The 18,042-nt window shown below is 61.4% G+C and overlaps 2 protein-coding genes across 2 annotated transcripts in view; both read left to right on the top strand.

Annotated features, from left to right (window-relative positions):
* The window catches only part of ABLIM3 (actin binding LIM protein family member 3), a gene marked incomplete at both ends in the record, with an annotated part of 29,095 nt that extends 17,110 nt beyond the window's left edge, over positions 1-11,985 (top strand). The window contains 16 exons of the mRNA XM_082006456.1: positions 904-962; positions 1,510-1,581; positions 1,990-2,145; positions 3,354-3,383; positions 3,949-4,078; positions 4,963-5,061; positions 6,480-6,530; positions 7,877-8,011; positions 8,264-8,328; positions 8,679-8,826; positions 9,532-9,561; positions 10,016-10,074; positions 10,588-10,648; positions 10,878-10,885; positions 11,437-11,517; positions 11,872-11,985. Coding sequence (XP_081862582.1) covers positions 904-962; positions 1,510-1,581; positions 1,990-2,145; positions 3,354-3,383; positions 3,949-4,078; positions 4,963-5,061; positions 6,480-6,530; positions 7,877-8,011; positions 8,264-8,328; positions 8,679-8,826; positions 9,532-9,561; positions 10,016-10,074; positions 10,588-10,648; positions 10,878-10,885; positions 11,437-11,517; positions 11,872-11,985 — 1,298 coding nt within the window. The remainder of the gene's footprint in view (positions 1-903; positions 963-1,509; positions 1,582-1,989; positions 2,146-3,353; positions 3,384-3,948; positions 4,079-4,962; positions 5,062-6,479; positions 6,531-7,876; positions 8,012-8,263; positions 8,329-8,678; positions 8,827-9,531; positions 9,562-10,015; positions 10,075-10,587; positions 10,649-10,877; positions 10,886-11,436; positions 11,518-11,871) is intronic.
* A 3,159-nt stretch (positions 11,986-15,144) lies between these two features.
* AFAP1L1 (actin filament associated protein 1 like 1) overlaps positions 15,145-18,042 on the top strand; it is a gene marked incomplete at both ends in the record, with an annotated part of 22,584 nt that continues 19,686 nt past the window's right edge. The window contains one exon of the mRNA XM_082006455.1: positions 15,145-15,160. Coding sequence (XP_081862581.1) covers positions 15,145-15,160 — 16 coding nt within the window. The remainder of the gene's footprint in view (positions 15,161-18,042) is intronic.

Raw genomic sequence — 18,042 nt, 5'->3', positions numbered from 1 at the left:
GGACCCCTTCCCCACCACCCCCAAGTCTCACCGTCCAGGTTACACTGTGAGCAGCCCCAGAGGGGTAGGGCACAGCCGGATGGTTTGGGTTTGGTTTCAGCAGGAGCTCATCCCTGCCTGGAGCTGCCTTAGGGGCTATTTCCAGCACAGAGGGAGGGCTTGTTTTCTTTCAGTAACCTGTGCTTGCCTGTCACCCTGAGTCACTAATGATCCCAAGAGTGGCAAAGGGGGAATTGTGCACTGAGAGAGCCAGAGTGGGGGTCCCAGCAAGGCCCCGTTGTGGGCAGCAGGATGGGTGTGCTCAGCATCTGTGCCGGGACACACCTGGGCAAAGCTCAGCGGCTTGGCTGGTTCCAGGGTGTGCAGGGGCTGCGGGTGCCCCGGGCTCGGTGTTACCGTGAGTTTAACCAGAAAGAGCTGCCTGGTTGAGCACTAGTTGAGCTGCGCCAAAAACAAACCTGGGTTTGCTGTCACAGTTTAGTAGTGCTGGCCACTGCATCTCTGTGCTTGGGAGCCGTTTCATTTCTTAGTACGGACACCCAGTCCCCCCTGCCCAGTCTTCCCAGCGGATGCGTGCCTGTGGCTGCGCTGTAGTGAAGAAGGAGCCCAGTAAAGCCAGTGGGACCCAGCAGGTGACCCCCCACCTCGGCATCCTCGGGGCTTACCGCCTGCCTCTGGCTCTGCTCCCCATGGAGAGACTCCAATTCCTGCCTCCTGCCCCTGCAGGGCCCCCCAGAAGCTGCCCCCCTAACGTGCAGGGGTTGTACTCCTACACCACCGGTTGCTCAGTGCAGCTGCTGAGCTGGGGGTCGGGATGCCCCATGGCAGGGAGAGCCGGACAATCACTAGCAGCGGGGTGAGCTGTGCGTGGAGCTGAAACACTTTCCCTCTGCTGCGTTGCAGGCTCCGAAGTGTGGCACCCCATCTGCAAGCAGGCGGCCAGAGCAGAGAAGAAGCTAAAGGTAGGCAGCAGAGTGGGGGCATCTCCAAGAGGTTGCACGTCCCAGGTGATGTTCCCCTGGGTCCCTGCTGGAGGTGAACTCTTGTGGCAGTGTCCAAAGGCCAGGATGGCTTCCCGAGGCTGGCGTGAGCTCTGTCCCCGCTGCCCCATGGGTGGCTGTGGCTGAAGTTGTTAGCAGGCACCTGCTTCCTGGCTGGCACCAGCCCATGCCACAGCCGGGGAGGGCGCACAGCAGTGCCCTCACCACCGCCTGCACCCCTGGAGCTGTTGCATGCTCTCTGTGCCCAGCTGGCCATGGGGACAGCCGCCTGCTGCGTCTTGCCAGACCACTCGCCTAACTGTGTATCTGGACCCGAGAGAGGCCAGGGTGCAAAGCTGGGCGGCAGGGCAGCTGCAACGGCCATGGGCACCGGCGGCGGGCAGATGAAAGGGCAGAGCAACTGGACCTCGAGTGAAATTCAGCCATTGAAACCCAACGATTTTCTTGCGTGCTCAGGGGTCCCTCCTTGCCGTGCTCTCACCTGTCCTCTGCTTTTCTGCCTCCACAGCACAGAAGGACGTCAGAAACTTCCATCTCGCCTCCCGGTTCCAGCATCGGCTCCCCAAACCGTGTCATCTGCGTAAGTACAGCTCTGTCCCTCATCTGCGTGGGGCAGGGCAAATGTGCCAGCCCCAGAGAAAGGGAGCAACAGTTCCTGGTGCTGCTCTGCAGCATGGGGTGTCCCCCAGGGATGAGCCCAGCATCTGGGGACAGCACGGACAAGCCGTGCCCCCTCAGCCCAGCGGCATGCCATGCCGCAAGTGCCATTGGCACAGACCAGGAGTGCTTGGAGGCGCGCAGTCCCACCCTCCCAGCTCCTCTGCCCCTTCTGCTGCTGCCTTTTGGGGTCTCCTCTTACCTTTTCTGCTGCTGGGGTGACTGCGGGCTCTGCTCTGTGCTGAGTCCACACTGTGCGCTCCAGCCTCCCCTTCCTTCTCTCCTTTTCTTCCTTTCCTGTTTCTCTGTCTCTGTCTCTCCCTCTCCCTAGGCTAAAGTGGATAATGAGATCCTTAATTACAAAGACCTGGCAGCTCTTCCCAAGATTAAAGCCATCTATGAAGTGCAGCGTCCTGACCTCATTTCCTACGAGCCCTATCACAGATATACGTCGGATGAGACGCTGGAGAGATATAGCTATGGGGAGGTACTGAGTCTCAATATGCCCAATGCCAGGCTGTACAGGGAGCTGGGCTCCAATTAGGGGCAATGGAGGAAACTGCACGTGGGTTTGCTCACTCCCGTGGGAATGCTGCAGTGAGGCAGGAGCAGGGGTAAGACCTCTCCCAGAGGCTCCCTATCACTGGGAAGGGAACCCGTGGTGCTGCTGCTACAGAGCAAGAAGGAAACCAGTGACCTTAGCAGGTCACTGCACCCTGCCCACGTCGTGCTGCAAGCCTGATGTGCAGGAACAGACAGCACTGTGTGGGAGTAGATGTCACCCTCAGGAGCGACATGGTGGGAAGCTCACCCATCACAGCCCGCATCAGGAGACGAGGAAGGCACATAGCATGCTGCATCCCCCTGGGGTGGAGGGACAGGCAGCTGGCAGGACAGCCCAACAGTCCCGAGCAGGCAATCGTCCCATGTGCATGGTGCCTGCTCCCCCTTAGCTGGAGTAGGGAGTAAGGCTGGCCCAGGCCACCCAGCTCTGGCACAGCATCTCTGGAGCATAGTAAGGCTGTCCCTGTTGGGTGCTGGCCCCACAGCAAGTGAAAGGGAGTCGGTCCGTGCGTTTTTGCAAGTGTGTGATGAGACGATGCCCAAGCAGCACATGGCACAGGACTGCTCTGCCTTGCTCCCCCAGGCAGGCTGGGGCTGCTGGATGATTTCAGTAAGCCTCTGGAAGAAGAGGGTCTGAGCAGCTCACACAGTGATGGGGGACCTGAGGTGGTCCTGGAAGAGAACTCTGTAATGGCCAGCAGCAGCATCTCTTACATCTCCAGTCCCAAGGCTTCTCACAAGCCTGCCTTCCTCCAGTGCACCCTGTGGCAGTGCCAGCAGCATGGCCACGGCCCGCTGTGCTGCACCGCGGGGCCAGCGGCTGCCTTCCCCACTTGCAGCCGCATGCGCTGAGGGGCTCCACCGAGCTCTCTGAGAAGGGGTGCAGGCTGCTGATTCAGGAGGTGCCACCCTCACGCCAGCTCCCCGCCCAGCCAAGGGGTCCCTGCCTGGCATCCTGCAACAGTGTCACTCCAGCTGTGCCACCAGCCGCCCTCACTGCCGGGCAGCTGTGGTGAGGCTGGAATGTGGGGAAAACAAGCCACTGTGGGACCTCAGTCTGCCACTGCTCCCCTTAACTGTGTGCTGTCTCTCTCTCTCTCTCCCCCCACCTTTGCCTCCTGCTGCCTCCAGTCCCTGGGGACCCTCTCCCCGTACTCACAGGTAATGCCCCCGGCAGGCACCAAGGGGTCTGTCACCCACTGCCGCCGCAGGGTGTCCCTCTGCCCCGGGACCGCGGGGGCTCTGCTGAATGTCTCCCTGCCTGGGTGCTGTTGCAAGATGGGGGAACCAGTCCGGGAGGGTCCTGTCTTTCGGACCCCTGGGAGAGAAGCATGCAGCTCTCCCTGGCAGAGTGGACCCGGGGTGCGCCTTCTGCCCTGTGGAGGGGGACACTGGAAATTGGGAATGAGCTCAGGGGAAAGGGACGATCTCCGGGCAAGGGACTGAAATCCTCTGGCTGGACACTGTCACCTCATCCCAACCCCTGGGTTTTGCTGCCTGTGCTCTGTTGGTGGGGAGGCAGAGCAGCCTGGGGACCCCTCCAGCTACGAAGGAGACACACGCTGCCCAGCATGTCACACCATGGAGCATGCACCCTCCTGGGCTGCCGGAAGTACAGGGACGCCCGGCCATGGGACATCTCCATGCAGGGCTGGCACTGACCTGCCTCGTCCTTCATCCCACCAGCTCTAACCCCCCTTCTCTCTGCACCCTTCCTGGTCCCCAGGACATCTACGAGAGCTTTGACACCCGGCAGAGGCGAGCCTCCAGCCCTGGCTACATTGACTCCCCCACCTACAGCCGCCAGGGCATGTCCCCCACTATCCCGAGGTCCCCCCACCATTTCTACCGCTCAGGTGAGGATTTCAGCCGCAGCCCCAGGCTGGGCTACGGTCAGACTTCCAAGTGGAGCGGGGATCATCAGACTGTCCCCTGCTTCTCCCATGGGACCTCAGGGGTCCCTCCTCTGGCAAGCAGTCAGGAGGCCTGGAAGGTCCGTGGGGGGCTGACAGCAGCAGGAGCTGTGGGGCAGTGACCAACCCTGCAGTCTGTGTCCTCCAGTTCCCCTGACTCCTGTCTTGCGAGCAGCAAGGGGAGGCCGAGGGGACTTTGTCCTAGCTCAGACCTGAGCTGGGGCTCATGGAGGATGGGGTGGGGAGGGAGGTGACCCCCAGGTCCAGTGAAGACCCCCTCGGCTAGCTTGGTAGCTCTGGGAGGAGCATGCATGAGAGTGCTTGTGCCCAGCCAGTGCTGCAAGGAGGGTCCTTACACACACACGTGTGTGTGCACGCCCTGGAGCGTGTCGGGGGGAAAGCAGAGTGTGTCTGTGCTGTGTCTCTTGTCATTTGGAGCCAGGGAGGAGCAACTGGGAAAACCCAAGGTCAGTAAGTCTGGAGATCCTGCGTTCCCTGAGCTACCCCCACGCTGCACTGCCAAGGGCCCGTCACTGTTTGCAGCACGCTCGGCTTCCATCTCGCCAGCGGTGGGGCAGCCTGCTGCCCCGAAACGGCACCTGCACACAGGATTTCCTCTGCATCCCGCTTGCCTCCGGAGATGCGGGAAATCTCCCCCTGCTCCATCACGCCCCATCCTGGACCACAGCCTGGTGCACGTCCCCATCACCGCCACCACGTGGGTCGCTCCCCGCTCTTCTAACACCGCTGCATTTAACACCCGTTTTCTTCTGCCTCTTGTTCTCTCCCTCGGTCACTTACGGCTGCTTCTGCTCGGCACCGCGTAGGCACCGAGAGCGGGCGCAGCTCCCCCTACTATAGCCAGTTAGATGTGAGGTCCTCCACTCCAACCTCATACCAAGCGCCCAAGCATTTCCACATCCCAGGTAGGCTCTGGAGCGCCCCGGTCCCCGGGGAAGTGCCGTGTCTGTGGCATGCCCGCATGTGCCGTCCCCCCTGTGTCGCATGCGTAGCTCCGCCGCCTGCCTAGAGCCAGCTGGCAGCAGGATCTACCCCTGGTAAAGGCCATCCATAAACAGGACCTGCAGCTTGAACCCTCCTCCCTCCCCATCACCACACAGATGTCCCAGAGCTGCCCGGAGTCTGCTTGATCCTTGCAATGTCCGTCTTCTCCCTCTTCCCTGCCCTTCCTCCACCCCCCACACGAGGACGGGCCCCTGCAGGGAGCCTGCCCACCCCCCCGCCTTCCCCCCCCCCCAGGACCACAAGCTGAAGCGTGTCTGCCGGAGGCCTTTCCGCACCCGTCCGCTACAGATGACTATTTTATACTCCCCCTAGGGCCCGCCGCTCCCTCCCCCCAGACTCTCGTGGGCTTGCCAGATGCCTGCTCCCCTTCTGCAGGGATTGCAGGGGGCCACCAGGTAAGGGCCACCACCCGCTCCCAGCCACGTAGAGCCCATGGGGACGGGGACAGAGCGCGCAGAAGGGGAGAGTGGGGAGGGAAGCAGGCAGAGCTGCCCATCCATCCTTCAGCACGTGCAGGGGCCAGAGCCCCAGTCTACCCTGCTCAGCTGTAGGCATCTCCCTTGTCCTCCTCCAAAGCGTGGAACCTTCCACAATGTGTAGCTGATGCCTTGAAACAGCACCATGAGGACACCCAGAGGCTCCTCACCACGGTCCCCTGCTCCCATCCCATCCCATCCCATCCCTGCCAGGGTTTGGCCCTGCTCCCTGCCCTGCCCTGCCCTCCTGCTGACGGTCGGTGGTTTATGGATGGCCGGCTCCCTGCTCCGCCAGCTCTGCTGCCTGGCCCCTGCACCGGGGCCGTAGTTCTCAGCACCAGGCTCCAGCTCGCTCTCCCTCCCAGCTCGCTCTTTTTCTCTCTCTGCTGCAGAAAGAGGCTTTGGCTGATGTTGTTTTGCCCCCAGGTAGAGTGCGGGCGGCTCCTCCGGGCGCTGGTACCTCCAAGAAACCGCTCACCAGTGTGAGCCATGGTGCATTGCTGCCGGCTGGCAGGTGGTTCCTGGCTGTGCCGCTCCTTCCCGGGGCCGGGAGCGCCCGCCGCCCCACGGTGCATGCTGACGCTGGGGTGCTCACTGCATGTCCTCTGTGCGCACCTCTGCCCTCGGGCAGCCGCGGGACCGCGGTCCTGCCGGCCTGGCCTTGGCCCGGTGCTGCGATCCCGTGGGACGTGTGGACCCAGAGGCGGTTGTGTGACAGAAACGTGGTGTGGGGATAGCATCTCCTGCAGGACCGCTGTCCTGTCTGTTCTCGGCACACCCACGCTGACCTCGCCTTCCTCCCCTCTTTCCCTCTTCCTCCCTTTTCTTTTTTCTGCCACCAGCTGCCGGCGAGAGTAACATTTACCGGAAACCTCCCATCTATAAGCGACACGGTACGGTCTGCTTGCTGCGCGCCGGGCTCTGCTCCACGCGGGGCTTGGTCTGGCTGAATCGCGTTTGGGGGCAGGGGGGGAGGTGGGAGCAGGCGTTGAGGCGAGATGTTGGGTGCTGAGCTTTGGTGGGCTGATGCTGCTGCTTCCCCTCCAGGCAGCAGAGTGCAGGGTTCGGTGCGAGAAAAAGGCAGCGTTGAACCGCGTCCCTGTTGCCAGGGATGGAGGCAAAGGCTGTCGGCAGCGCCTGGGACAGGGATAGCTGTGGGAGGGGGAGCGAGGCCATGGAGGGGTGCAGAGGGACAAGGGTGGCTGTTGCTTGCTGGTGCCAGAAGCCAGAGCAGCCTTAGGAAAGAGATGAAGAAGGTAATTTGCAGTTTCAGGTGGAGCCCTGGAGAAAAATCACAACCCATCCTGGATGGATGCACCAGGGTGAAACAGGCCTGGGGGTGTTGAGGGGTGGGGAGGAGGCAGAGCGCTGTTTGGTGTCTCTCGGCGGGGGCTGGCCTGCACTGTCCGTGCTCGCTTCCGCGCGTAGAGGGACAGCAGCTCCCCCGAGCAGTAACTGTGTCTCCTCTCTCTCCCTGGGCTCTCCCTTCCCACCTGCCCAACTCCCACCGCCCCGCTGCTGGCTGCACCCGCCGCTGTAAGTAGCTGCTGTTGGCAGGGTCCCCTGTGCCCGCCTGAGGTGGTGGGATGGCTGTGCCACATGGCCTGTCCTTGGTGCTCCTTCCCCTGCGTGTCTCCTGGCCTCTGGGGGAGAGGGGCCGGGCTCACCCGTGGGTTTCTGACGCGTGCCGCCGAGGCTCGGTCCCCAGCCTGGGCAGAAGTCTGCGTGTAGCCCTGCCAGAGCCAGAGCTGCCGGCATTAGCCCTCTGCTCCCCGCTGCCGCCTTCCCCGGGCTGTAACCCACCGACAGCCCTTTCCCCGCCAGGACTGAGCCTGCCTCCATCCCCTCCCGCCTGTGTGGTTGTGGCCCTGCAGGTGACGGGACAGCCAGGGGCACGGGCACGGGGAGGTGGGTGGCACTGGGGCTAGGGTGGGTGCTGTGCAGGAGCCCCAGCTTGCCGTGGTGCTGTGGGCTGTGAGCCATTCGGGTCCCTTCCCAGCCACATCAGCGACAGCCCCTCTGCTTGTCACCATCCCCACCGTCTGCCTCTGCACCCTTGTCTCCAGGAGGTGTCAGCAGTTTGTAAATGGATTATTCCCAGCTCTGCTCCCTGCTGTCACGGACGTAAATTGCTGGTGGCCGCTGGGGAGAGGGGAGCGAAGAGGGTTTGCCTTCGTCGTGGGGTGGATCTTTGCAAGTCGTGCCAGCGGGACTCAGGGTCTGTTTGCTCCTTTTGCAGCCAACCTCCCTGCAGCCACGAAAAGCAAAACCAGTGAAGACATCGCACAGTCATCCAAGTATAGCCCTGCCTACTCCCCAGACCCGTACTACCACTCCGAGTCGGAGTACTGGTCCTTCCAAGGCTCTCCCAAAGGTAACAGCCCCCCATTGGGCTGGGGGAAAGGGAAACACATTCCTGCCACCAAACGCAGCCATTCCTTGGGAGGAATCCCCTCCCTGGGTTGGGTCTGGACCTGAAGGTGGGGTTGGGCCAATCTACTTGCCAAAGTGACCCCAAAATCCTAGCAACCCTTGGGACTTAGCTGTCCCCATGCAGCTGGGAACTGTTTCCTCCCTACCTGCTTCCACCTTTGTCCCCATCTGACCCCCACATGTCTTCTTGCAGCCCCCCGGGCCCGGAGGTTCTCATCGGGAGGCGAGGAGGATGGGTACGACCGGGGCATGCACAAGGTGAGTGATCTCCCTGCCCACAGACTGGCAGCGGAGAGCCGGCAGCAAGCCACCCCCATGGTGGTTGGCTTTGGGGAGGAGGCCCAGCCCAGCTCTGCCACCCAAGGGGGGGCCACCACCGTCCCTGCTGCCCTCTGCCATCTCTCCACCTTTGGTCACCTCTGGGAGTGAGGTGAAGGGAGTCTGAAGGAGGGGGAGCAACACCCTTGCTGAGGCATCCCACCCCAGCACCTCATCCCCAGGGACAGGGGAGCAGATGGCAGATGCCGTGCCCTGCCATAACGCGCCAGTGGTCAGGGAGGGCTGTGCAGGGGAAGGAAGGGTGCAAAGCGGCTTTCCCCCCGGCCCAGATCCAGAGCGGCATCGGCAGGCTGATCCTGCGGGAGGAGATGAAGGCTCGGTCCAACTCCTACGCGGACCCCTGGACGCCGCCTCGCAGCTCAGCCAGCAGCAGAGAAGCCCTGCACACGGCTGGCTACGAGGGCTCCCTCAATGGCTGTAAGGACAGCCTTGTCCGTCTGTCTGTGGCCCCAGCCCCTGTGGGAAGTTTGCTGGGGTGGAGAGGGAAGAACAGGGGTCTGGGAAGGGGTGGCGGGAGAGGTGTTGGGCACCAGAGCTGGGCTTGGGAGGCTCTTTTCCCCTCTGGAGGGCTCCATCCGTTCCCTGTGCCCCAGCTGGGACGGGGCATTGCCCAGCAGGTGTTTGCTGTCTGTCCAGCCAGCCTAGTGAAGTGCTTCACCGGGTGGTCGAAGGGTCCCTTGGAAGTCTCGCAGCAGAGCCATGCTGGGTTTCCTCTGACCTGTTTTGGGCGCCCTGCGTGTGTACCTCCTCCTTAACCGCACATCTGGGACCTCTTGGCACCCCAGGCCTGCTGGCTGGCTCCAAGGTTGCCTTCCTTGCTTGCAGTGCTCTCACTGTGCAGCACCCAGGGCAACGAGCCCCTCTTCCCTTGGGGCTGCAGGGGGTCCCAGGGGTGTTTGGGGAGCCTGACAGCACAGGTGCCCCTGCCTGCTCTGTGCTCTCCTCCCTCATGGCACGTCTGGCCTCATGGAGCTGGGGCTGTTTGGGGATGCTCAGGTAGCCCCTCAGCCCCACTGGGCTCCCGGGAGCCCTGAGGAGGACCCGTGGGGCTGGCAGCTGGGCAGCTCTGTGTGGCGTGGGGTGCTCGGTGCTCCCTGACACCCGGCTCTGCTCTCCTTGCAGCTCCCCGGACACACTACCTGGCAGACAGTGGTGAGTGTGTGAGCCCCCAGCCCCCTGCGGCCAATCCCCCGTGGCTGTGATGTCCAGAGCCTGAGCTGGAGGAGGTGGCTGGGAGCAGGGGCGGGAAGGGGAGAGGAGGAGCCCTTGAAAGGCTGGGCCAAGGTGGAGCTGAACCAGGGCAGAGCTGGTGGCAGTACCAGGAGAGGACGGGTCAGAGAAACTGAGAGAGGAGATTGTGTTGAGCTGAAGGATGAGGTGGGAGGGCTGCCATGGGAAAGGGAATTTTGGGGAGAGGGATTTCAGCACAGGAGGAAGCCAGGCTGGAAATGAGTTGGAGCTGGAAGGAGACAGAGCTGGGTGAATTTGGAGCTGAATAGGGACGTGGGAGCACAGGTGGGTTGTCCCAGGGGTCCTCTCCCAGGGGTGGGGCTGTGGGGCTCACCCCTGCTTTTTTCACTTATGCACCTTCGTTGCTATTTTGCAGATCCCCTCATTTCGAAGTCGGCCTCCCTTCCTGCCTACAGGAGGAATGGGCTGCACAGGGTAAGTGCCTCCTGCCTGCACTCTGCCACTGCCAGGCATCTCTGCACCCTTCGTCATTCTCCCCAGATTCCTCAAAGCCCCCAGTGCTTCCCTTTCAGGACTAGGGTATCCTGCTCTCCCCTTCTCTGCACCCCAGCTGTCACTGCTGGTCTGTGCCAATCCAAAGAGAGACCAAAGTGCCCTGTCCAGGCACTGCAGGACAGAGGTGCCTGCCCCAAACGTCCCGCAGGGCACGTTTCAGAAGGATGCTGGTGTTGCTTCCCAGCACAAGAGCTTTGCTTTATGCCCTGGGGCAGCGATTGCTGGGGGTCGGGAGACCTGGTCCTGCCTCTGTGTGTCCTGGGCTTGTCACTTCACGTCCTCGTGCCTCAGTTTCCCCACTGCCAGGTGTGGGGAGCGGGTCCTGCTTTGGGGTGTGTGGGTGCCTTCCCCCCCTGGGGACATAGGAGTCGCTGTGCTGAGCATCTGGAGGGGACCCCCTCTCATTCCTCCTTCCCTGTATCCCTCCTGCAGCCTCCCAGTGCCGAGCTTTTCCACTATGACAGCACGAACGCCGTCAACTGGGGGATGCGAGGTAAGGCACCGCAGGGCTGGGGAGCAGTGCGGGCAGGGGACCATGTAGGGACGGAGCCAGATGCCGTGGCGCTGCCTGCCCCACTGCGGGCAGCTCTGGAAAATGAGGTCCGGGCCAGAGGGAGAAGAGAGGAGACAGGCAGGGATCCCCACCGCCCTGGAGGGAGGATCCCGGCAGCAGAGGGGTCAGTGTGACTCATGTCTCTCTTGTCTTTTCTCTCTCTCCACAGAGTACAAGGTAAGATGCTCCAGCTCCAAGGAGCAGCTCCCAGCTGGAGGTGTGAGTACCACCCAGAGGGAGTCCCAGAGACATGTCCATGTGTCCCCAGGCCCTTCAGGAGGAAGCTTTGCCTTCTGTCTGCAATGCCCTACCTTCATTCCCATCCATCCTCCACCTGACAGCCCCGTCCCGGGACTGTGGGGCTCAGACCAGAGTCCTTCCCCTCCTGCCAGGGTCCCAAGCACTTGGCCAAGCGGAAGTGTCTCCTGGGTGAGGAACAGAGAAGGGTGGTTTTCCTGGTCATTCCCTACTCACACTCGTCCCTGGGTCAGTCCTGGTTTTGCAGAGTAAACAGGCTATTCCAGAGCTACCACGGTGATTCAAGGTGGATTAGAGTCACCCTGAGAGCAAGTCCCTTCTCTGCCTTGTCCCATCCAAGCCCTGGCGGCAGCTAAACACAGCAGGAAGAGGCTTTGCCCTGGTGGTCCCCACAGCCTCATTCCCAGGTGTGCCCCAGCTGTCATCTTCTGGCTCCAGAGCTACCCCATCATCTTCCTGTCCCTGTGCAGATATACCCCTATGAGCTGCTCCTGGTGAAGACGAGGGGGAGGAACCAGCTGCCCAAAGATGTGGACAGGACTCGGTTAGAGGTGAGGAAAGCCTTTTCCACCAGGGACAATCCCCTCAGGGCTCAGAGGGACCCGATCCCATGGGGTGTCCCCTTAGCCCTGGCAGGCAGCGTGGGGAGCACACATGTGCCAGCACAGTCACGGTGGTCCTGCTGCTCCACTGGCTGGGGAGACCATGTTCGCATGCCCACAGCACAAGTGCTTTTGGCAGGAGCTGGAGGGAACCGAGTGAGCACTGCGGGGGGTTGTAGCAGGGGATGCCACCCGTTTGCGTGCCCTCCCACCCCGCTGCAGCCAGACAGCCTATATGGTAGCCATTGGCCCTGGGTGGTGGCCACAGTCCCAGCCCTGGCCCAGCATCTTGTCTCTCCCCAGCGTCACCTCTCCCAGGAGGAATTCTACCAGATCTTCGGCATGACCATGGCCGAGTTTGACCGCCTGGCTCTGTGGAAGAGGAACGAGCTGAAGAAGCAGGCCCGGCTGTTTTAAATGCAGTGCACTATAAATATATACATACCTATAAATATATACATAGAAAGATCTCTATATTGCAGCTCTGTATGATTCTCAGTGCTGTACATAGCAGAGGCACCCTCTGCACCCCTGAGAGTGAATTGGAGTCTCATAGATCATTCTATGCTGTGTTTCCCTTTCTTTTCCAGCTGTTTCTGTATCAGTTCTCGGGTTCTCCCAAGGGCTAAAGCCACGTGGGCTCCAAAGCACTTGGTGCCCATCACTGCTGCCCCACAGGGACACAGCGGGGAGGATTTTCCTGCTGCAGCTGTGGCATCCAGGGTGGGGGGAGAGGAGGGCTCTGGGATGGGGGTGTCCTGTCCTGCTCTGCTCAGCTGGTCTGTGTATTTACTTAGGAGTTGGAAAAGGCTCTGGGTGCAGTCGCAGGAACGCGGGATCCTGCCATGGTCTCCGTCGTGCCCTCCCTACCTTTAACATTGCCGTGTACCAGGGGCACCTTCAGCCTCACCCTCAGGATCAGAAATACCGAGCTTGGGGCAGGGGACAAGGAGAAGTGGTGGGGACCCCATGGGGAGCAGGGTGCACCCCCACAGGTCAAGGTGCAAGCCTGAGCCCCAATACGTCCTGAGCTCTTGGCTTTCCCTGCAAACCTGGTATTGCTACAAGAGCCCGTTTTTCCTCCCAAAGTGCCAGGAACGGCGGCTTTGCAGGCCATCCTAAAACCAAGCCCTTCTTGAAACAGCCAAAGCCGCCTCCTCCCTTGTGCAGTTTCTTGCTGCTCTTCAGGTTTGTCCAGGGCCAGCAAGGCCTGAGAGCGGACAAGCTGCGATGCCGCCTGGTCCTCGGCCATCCGTGCATCAGGCCCTACCAGCGGTGCCGTGAGCGCCCAGCCCGGCGGCTCCGGCATCCTGGCACCCACAGCAGCAGTCAGGCTGGGGGCAAGGCCAGAGCCGGGGGTGCCAGTCCCACTAACCGCTGGACCTTCTTGTGGGGGTTTTCCTGAATTACCCCATCACGGATGCCTGAGTCCCAGATGAATCCCTCTGCAGGCCTCCAGGAATGAAGGCTGTTGCCAGGGCCATTCGGCATTCACTCTGCTGCAAACTATTGGGATTTTTTTTTTTTTTGCTTTTGCTTATTTTTTATTAGAATTAATAGGGTTATTTCCACACAAACATCTTTCCTGGTGTTTGCGGTGCTCTGGTTTCCTATTTGCGTGTCTGGCACAATTTTCAGGCATATCACAGTACTGAGCAGTCCCAAACAGGGCAGCAAGCCATGGGACACCTCTGCAAGAGCTGGGTCAGCAGGGTTCCTCTGAGGCCACAGCGAGGATCTCGCCTTCGCTGTGCCACAGGCCAGCTCTGCTTCTGCCTGTTCTGGTCCTCTTTGAAACCTTCCTGTCCTGGTGTCTCCCATCAGGTGGATCAAATGCCCTCCCTGCCATCAGCACCACCACCGCAGGGTGCTGAGGCCGCCCAACTTGTTGCCCAAAAATCCATCACTGGGTTCCTGTGTGAGGCAGAAGAGATGTGCATAGCCCCTTGCAGGGAGGGGTTTGCCAGGGTGCAGGGTGCTCGGGGCAGGCGATCTCCCAGCAGCAGCAGCCACAGCTCCGGGAGCTTTACGCAGGCATGGAGGGAGTTGGGGACTGAGGTGGAGATGGCAATATTGCACTGGTAATTGCTCCTGTCTGCTTTCATGCAGCAGTAAATGAACCAGTTTTATTTATAATGATTTTACTCATAAACTACAGTTCCCTAAATCATGCTCAACTGTTTGTGGCTACAAGAAACTTCCGTCTCCAGCAGCAGTTTCAGGGATAAAGCCTGGAGGATATTATTGTTAATAATAACACAACAGCAGGACTCTTTTCATTTTCAAAGCATTTTATGGACAGTAACTAACTGTTCCCCACAACCACCTGCATGGTGAAGATGGGGAAACTGAGGCAGGGCTCTATCTCGCAGAGCCAAGGAAACTTCTCCAGCCCATGCCGTTCGGGGTCAGCAGGCACCCCGCGGGACCCTCATGGGTGTGCAGAGAGCACCCATCCGCACGCGGCTAGCAGCGGCGCTAGCACCGGCCCTGGAAGCCGTCGCTGCCTGAGCCCACAGCTTTGCAAATCCCGACCACAAAGCAGCCGGAGCCTGGTGGGCGGCGGCATTGGTGGCCCTGGCCTGCGAGCGCCCTGTGCCCTGACCACAGCCCCGGAGGTGACCCCGTGTTACGAGAGAAGAATGGGGCTCGGTCCAGAAGGGAGGGACCGGCAAATGCCGGCCAGGCTGGGAGCAGCGTCCAGGCAGGAGCTGCCTGGGGAGCGCGGGGCAGGGCTAGCTCCCGGCTGGGCACAGCAGCGTGCGAGACACGTGTCACTGCCTCCGTACTGTCCTGGGCTAAAAGTGCCCCAGATGGGGAAGCCCACAAGGCCAGTTGCTAATGCACGTCTAATACTTCAATTATCACTTTCCCAAGTGGTAACTGGGTATGTGTGAAACCGAATCGCGCTTCTCTCAAGCGTTTCTCTCCCTCCTCTCTGGCCTGCTGTCGCCAGAGGAGGGCTCAGCTGCAGTCCTGAGGCCATAAGAAATTGTCCTGGAGGCATCCCGAGTCAGTGCCCTCGCTGCCACACACTCTCCGCACACATGACACTCCCTCACACGCCCCACAAGTCTCCCAAGCCCAGGTCTCCCCCAAGGTCCTTGTTGGGGGAGGGACAGTGATGGTGGCCTGGGCACCATGGCCAGGCGGCGGCTGGGGACATGAGGGGCACAAGGGGGTTGGGGCAGCGCGGGTGAAGCAGGGAGCAAGGGCTGCATGCCTGGCGCGGGAGCAGCACCGGGCGGGTGCACGGGAGGGGGGAACCCCGGGACACCCCCAGCCGTGCGAGGGGGGTGGAGGGAGGTGGGTGCTGTAGGGCTGCACGTAGCGGGGTCACCGGCGGTGGGGGACAAATTCTCCACCCGTGCTGCCGGCGGGGACACCTCCAGGAGGTCTCCCGGCTGCCGTGCCGGGCCGTACCGGTGCTCGGCGCTGCCGTGCACCGAGGGAGGGGCGGACGAAGCGATTGGCCGCTCCGAAGCCGAGACCCGGCCCCACCGGGCGGCTGCTACCGGTGACACTCGCCCACCCGCGCCTCCCGGGGCGGCCGGTGCTGCCCGCGGCTCCGGGACCATGGACCGTCTCAGCGGTAAGGGGGGACGGGACAAGGACGGGCATCCCCTCCGTCACGGCGGGGAGAGGGGATGCCCGTCCCTGTCCCGGGGGTCATGGGAAGGTGCCGGTGGTCTTGTAAAGCCATGGAGGGCCTGATCCCCACCCTGCTGGGCGGCAGCTGCGTTCCCATGTGTGTGCGATTCCCGCCTGCAGCTTGTGGCATCGGGCTCACGTAGCTGTTAGGCTTTGATCTGGGGTACGAATAAACCTGCCAGGGCTTTGGGCCAAACTTTGCGGAGAAGGTCCTGGCTTTCTGCTGGGGCTGGTAGGTCCCTGGATGGGAGCAGAGGGAGGCTTTCAGGGGGATTGCTGCTTGCTGCTGCAGAATGGTGGTCTAGGGCTGCAGGTGGTAACATGGTGCAGCACAGGGGTCCTGGCCCTTGACCGGTCCTTGGAGGTGCTGCAGCAGCACAAGCCAAAAAAATGATAACGGGGGGCCAGAGGCATTGCTCCAGCTCTGCGGGCTGGGACCATGCTGAAGTCCTGGGGTGGGTCAGGCAGTGCTGCGTCTGCAGCTCTGGGTCAGCACCAGAAAGACCTGAGGGTCAAGAGTTCCCCTTCCCGATGTAAAAGGATGGGGTGGTGTTTCCGCAGTGGAAACACGGTATGAGGAGTTTGACTCTTGGGCTGCAGCTCATGGTGTCGGTGCTAGAGAGCATTGTCAGTGTCCAGGAGCCCGGGAGCAGACAGGGATGGCAACAGGGACAGCCTTCCCCCACGGCTGCAGCTCACCCTGCCTGCCAGCCAGACAGGGTGGCTTTGCCAGCTCTGAAGGAGGGTGCTGTTGCCAGAGGGTGAGCGTTGTCAAATGACATGTGATGCCAGAGCTGTCCTTAAGGTCCCAGAGGACCTCACTGATGGGGTCAGAAGGTCTCAGCCTCCCCCTTCCCCTCCTGTGCAAGCTGGTGGGACGCTACCCTGTTTGCATCCCAGTCCACCCCAAAAATCAAACCTGGGACCTCAGTGCAGGGAAGGGCAGGGTGTTCCCAGCACGCTGCAGACACCATCCTGGAGCATCATGGAGATGGGCCCAGGCATGGTGCTGCCGCTCCACAAGCCGGCCCTGCTGGGGAGAGCCGCTCTGCTGTTTTATCCCTCTTGCTGGTGCCTTCTATGGTAGCAGCAGCAGTGTCTGCCTGCTTTACTTTGAGGGCTTGTAATGAATTGCTGTTGGCACCTGGATGGCTCTTCACTAACGTAAACCTCCTCCAGACCCTCCTCATCAGTCAGAGCTGCTGGATCCCCCTGGGGGCTCTGGCTTGCAGAGGGAAGGTGTGGAGGTCTCACCAGGCTCCCTTCCCTAGTGCAAGGGGTGCTGGGTCTGGTGGCGGGTAGGAACGTTCCCAGCCTCTGCCTGCTCTCTGGCAGCCCATTTCTTCACGTGAAGCTCCGCTCAGCCCCTCTCTGTATCCTGACTTGCTCTTGCTTTATGATCCCCCAGCTGCTCCATCTCTTTCCGTGCTGCCGCTGAGCCTGCTGCCTTCCCCGGCGGGCTGGGCAGCGTCCGGCGTGGGGCTCAGCTCTACGCTCGCAGCTGACCCGGGGAGTCGGTGCCGGGGGCTGCTTCTGGAATTGTTTCAGGTTGCGCGGATGGAGGAGTGCGTGTGTGCGTGATTTGGGAGGTGATGTCTGCCAGGAGCCTTTTCTCTAGCAGGGCTGTGCTCGCAGATGGCTTCTCCTTAGTGACTCTTCCCTGACCTTTTGTGCCATCAGGATTTAGGTCCTGCACCAAACTTATCTGGGGTCTAAATCCAGAAAAGCCGGCAGGGAGATGTGTCAGGGATAAACTTGGCTCCAGCTCGCCCACAGGAATGGGGAGGCACTGGGGTTGGTGGGAGGGAGCCCAGATCATTCCTGACCTGCCGCCTGCAAGCTGGCGGCAGGAATCCCGCCCGCCCCACGCACGTAGCCCGGTGGAAGGGGGTGCAGAGTGGGTGCAAAACACAGATCGGGACAGCTGTTAGCACGCCAGGCAAGTGCCGAGCTCTTCCCTGCATTGCAGCCATTCCTTCTGCTGGAAACTCAGCTGCCCGGGGCCACTGCCTGTTTATAGCCGGGGAGCGTGTGGGGAAGGGGGCTGAGCACACCACGGGCTGCTCCGGCCCCGCCATGTGGGGCAGAGACGGGTGGGAGGGCGGCCCCAGGGGTGCTGATGCCGAGTGGAGCAGGGAGGCACCGGAGTTATTTGCCCCTCTGTATCTTCCGATACCCTTCTGTGTGCGGTGCTGCCCTGCCGGGGGGACGTGGGTCTCGCTGCAGGAATTGGATCCCTGTTGAAGCCAGCCCGGCTGCCCCAGAGGGGCGCAGGCCTGCCCTGCCCTGCCCGCCACGGGCGACCACCGCGGCAGGGGCTGCAGGAGAAGGGAAGGAGCGGGCTGGTGCCCTTACTGACTGCTGCGGGGGTAGTGTGCTCCAGCCAGGGACCCCGGGGGCTGTCCCATCTGCCTGGGCTGCCTGGAAAACCTGCCTCTTTCCTGCCTTTGCTCTTGACCTGGAAATGCTGTTTTCCGCTGCAAATGTGCTGAGCTGCGAGTCTGACGCACCCCCCGCTATGGAGCAGCGCTGAGCCCCGATGTGCCCGAAATCCTCTCGCCTGCAGCTGGAAGGCGGTTCTTATCCCAGCCCAGGAAAACTTTGTGTAAGGTTTGAAGAAGTTGTCTCATCCCACACAGTGGGAAGGCTTTTCAGAGGAGGACAGGGAGTGAAAACTGGGCTAGACCCAAGATTTGCCTGGTGTTCAGTAGCCAAGTAACTTGCTGGGGACAAGAGATAACGATTTAGCAGAGTGGAGGCTTGAAGTGGTTTCTGGCAACCCAGACTCATGTCCTAACCCCTTAACCCTTCCATACACAGCTA

The sequence above is a fragment of the Phaethon aethereus genome (genome assembly GCF_964289735.1).
Source record: "Phaethon aethereus genome assembly, chromosome: 14".
NCBI lineage: Eukaryota > Metazoa > Chordata > Aves > Phaethontiformes > Phaethontidae > Phaethon > Phaethon aethereus.
The sequence above is the reverse complement of the archived record's forward strand: the minus strand, read 5'-3'. Positions and strand labels throughout refer to the sequence as shown.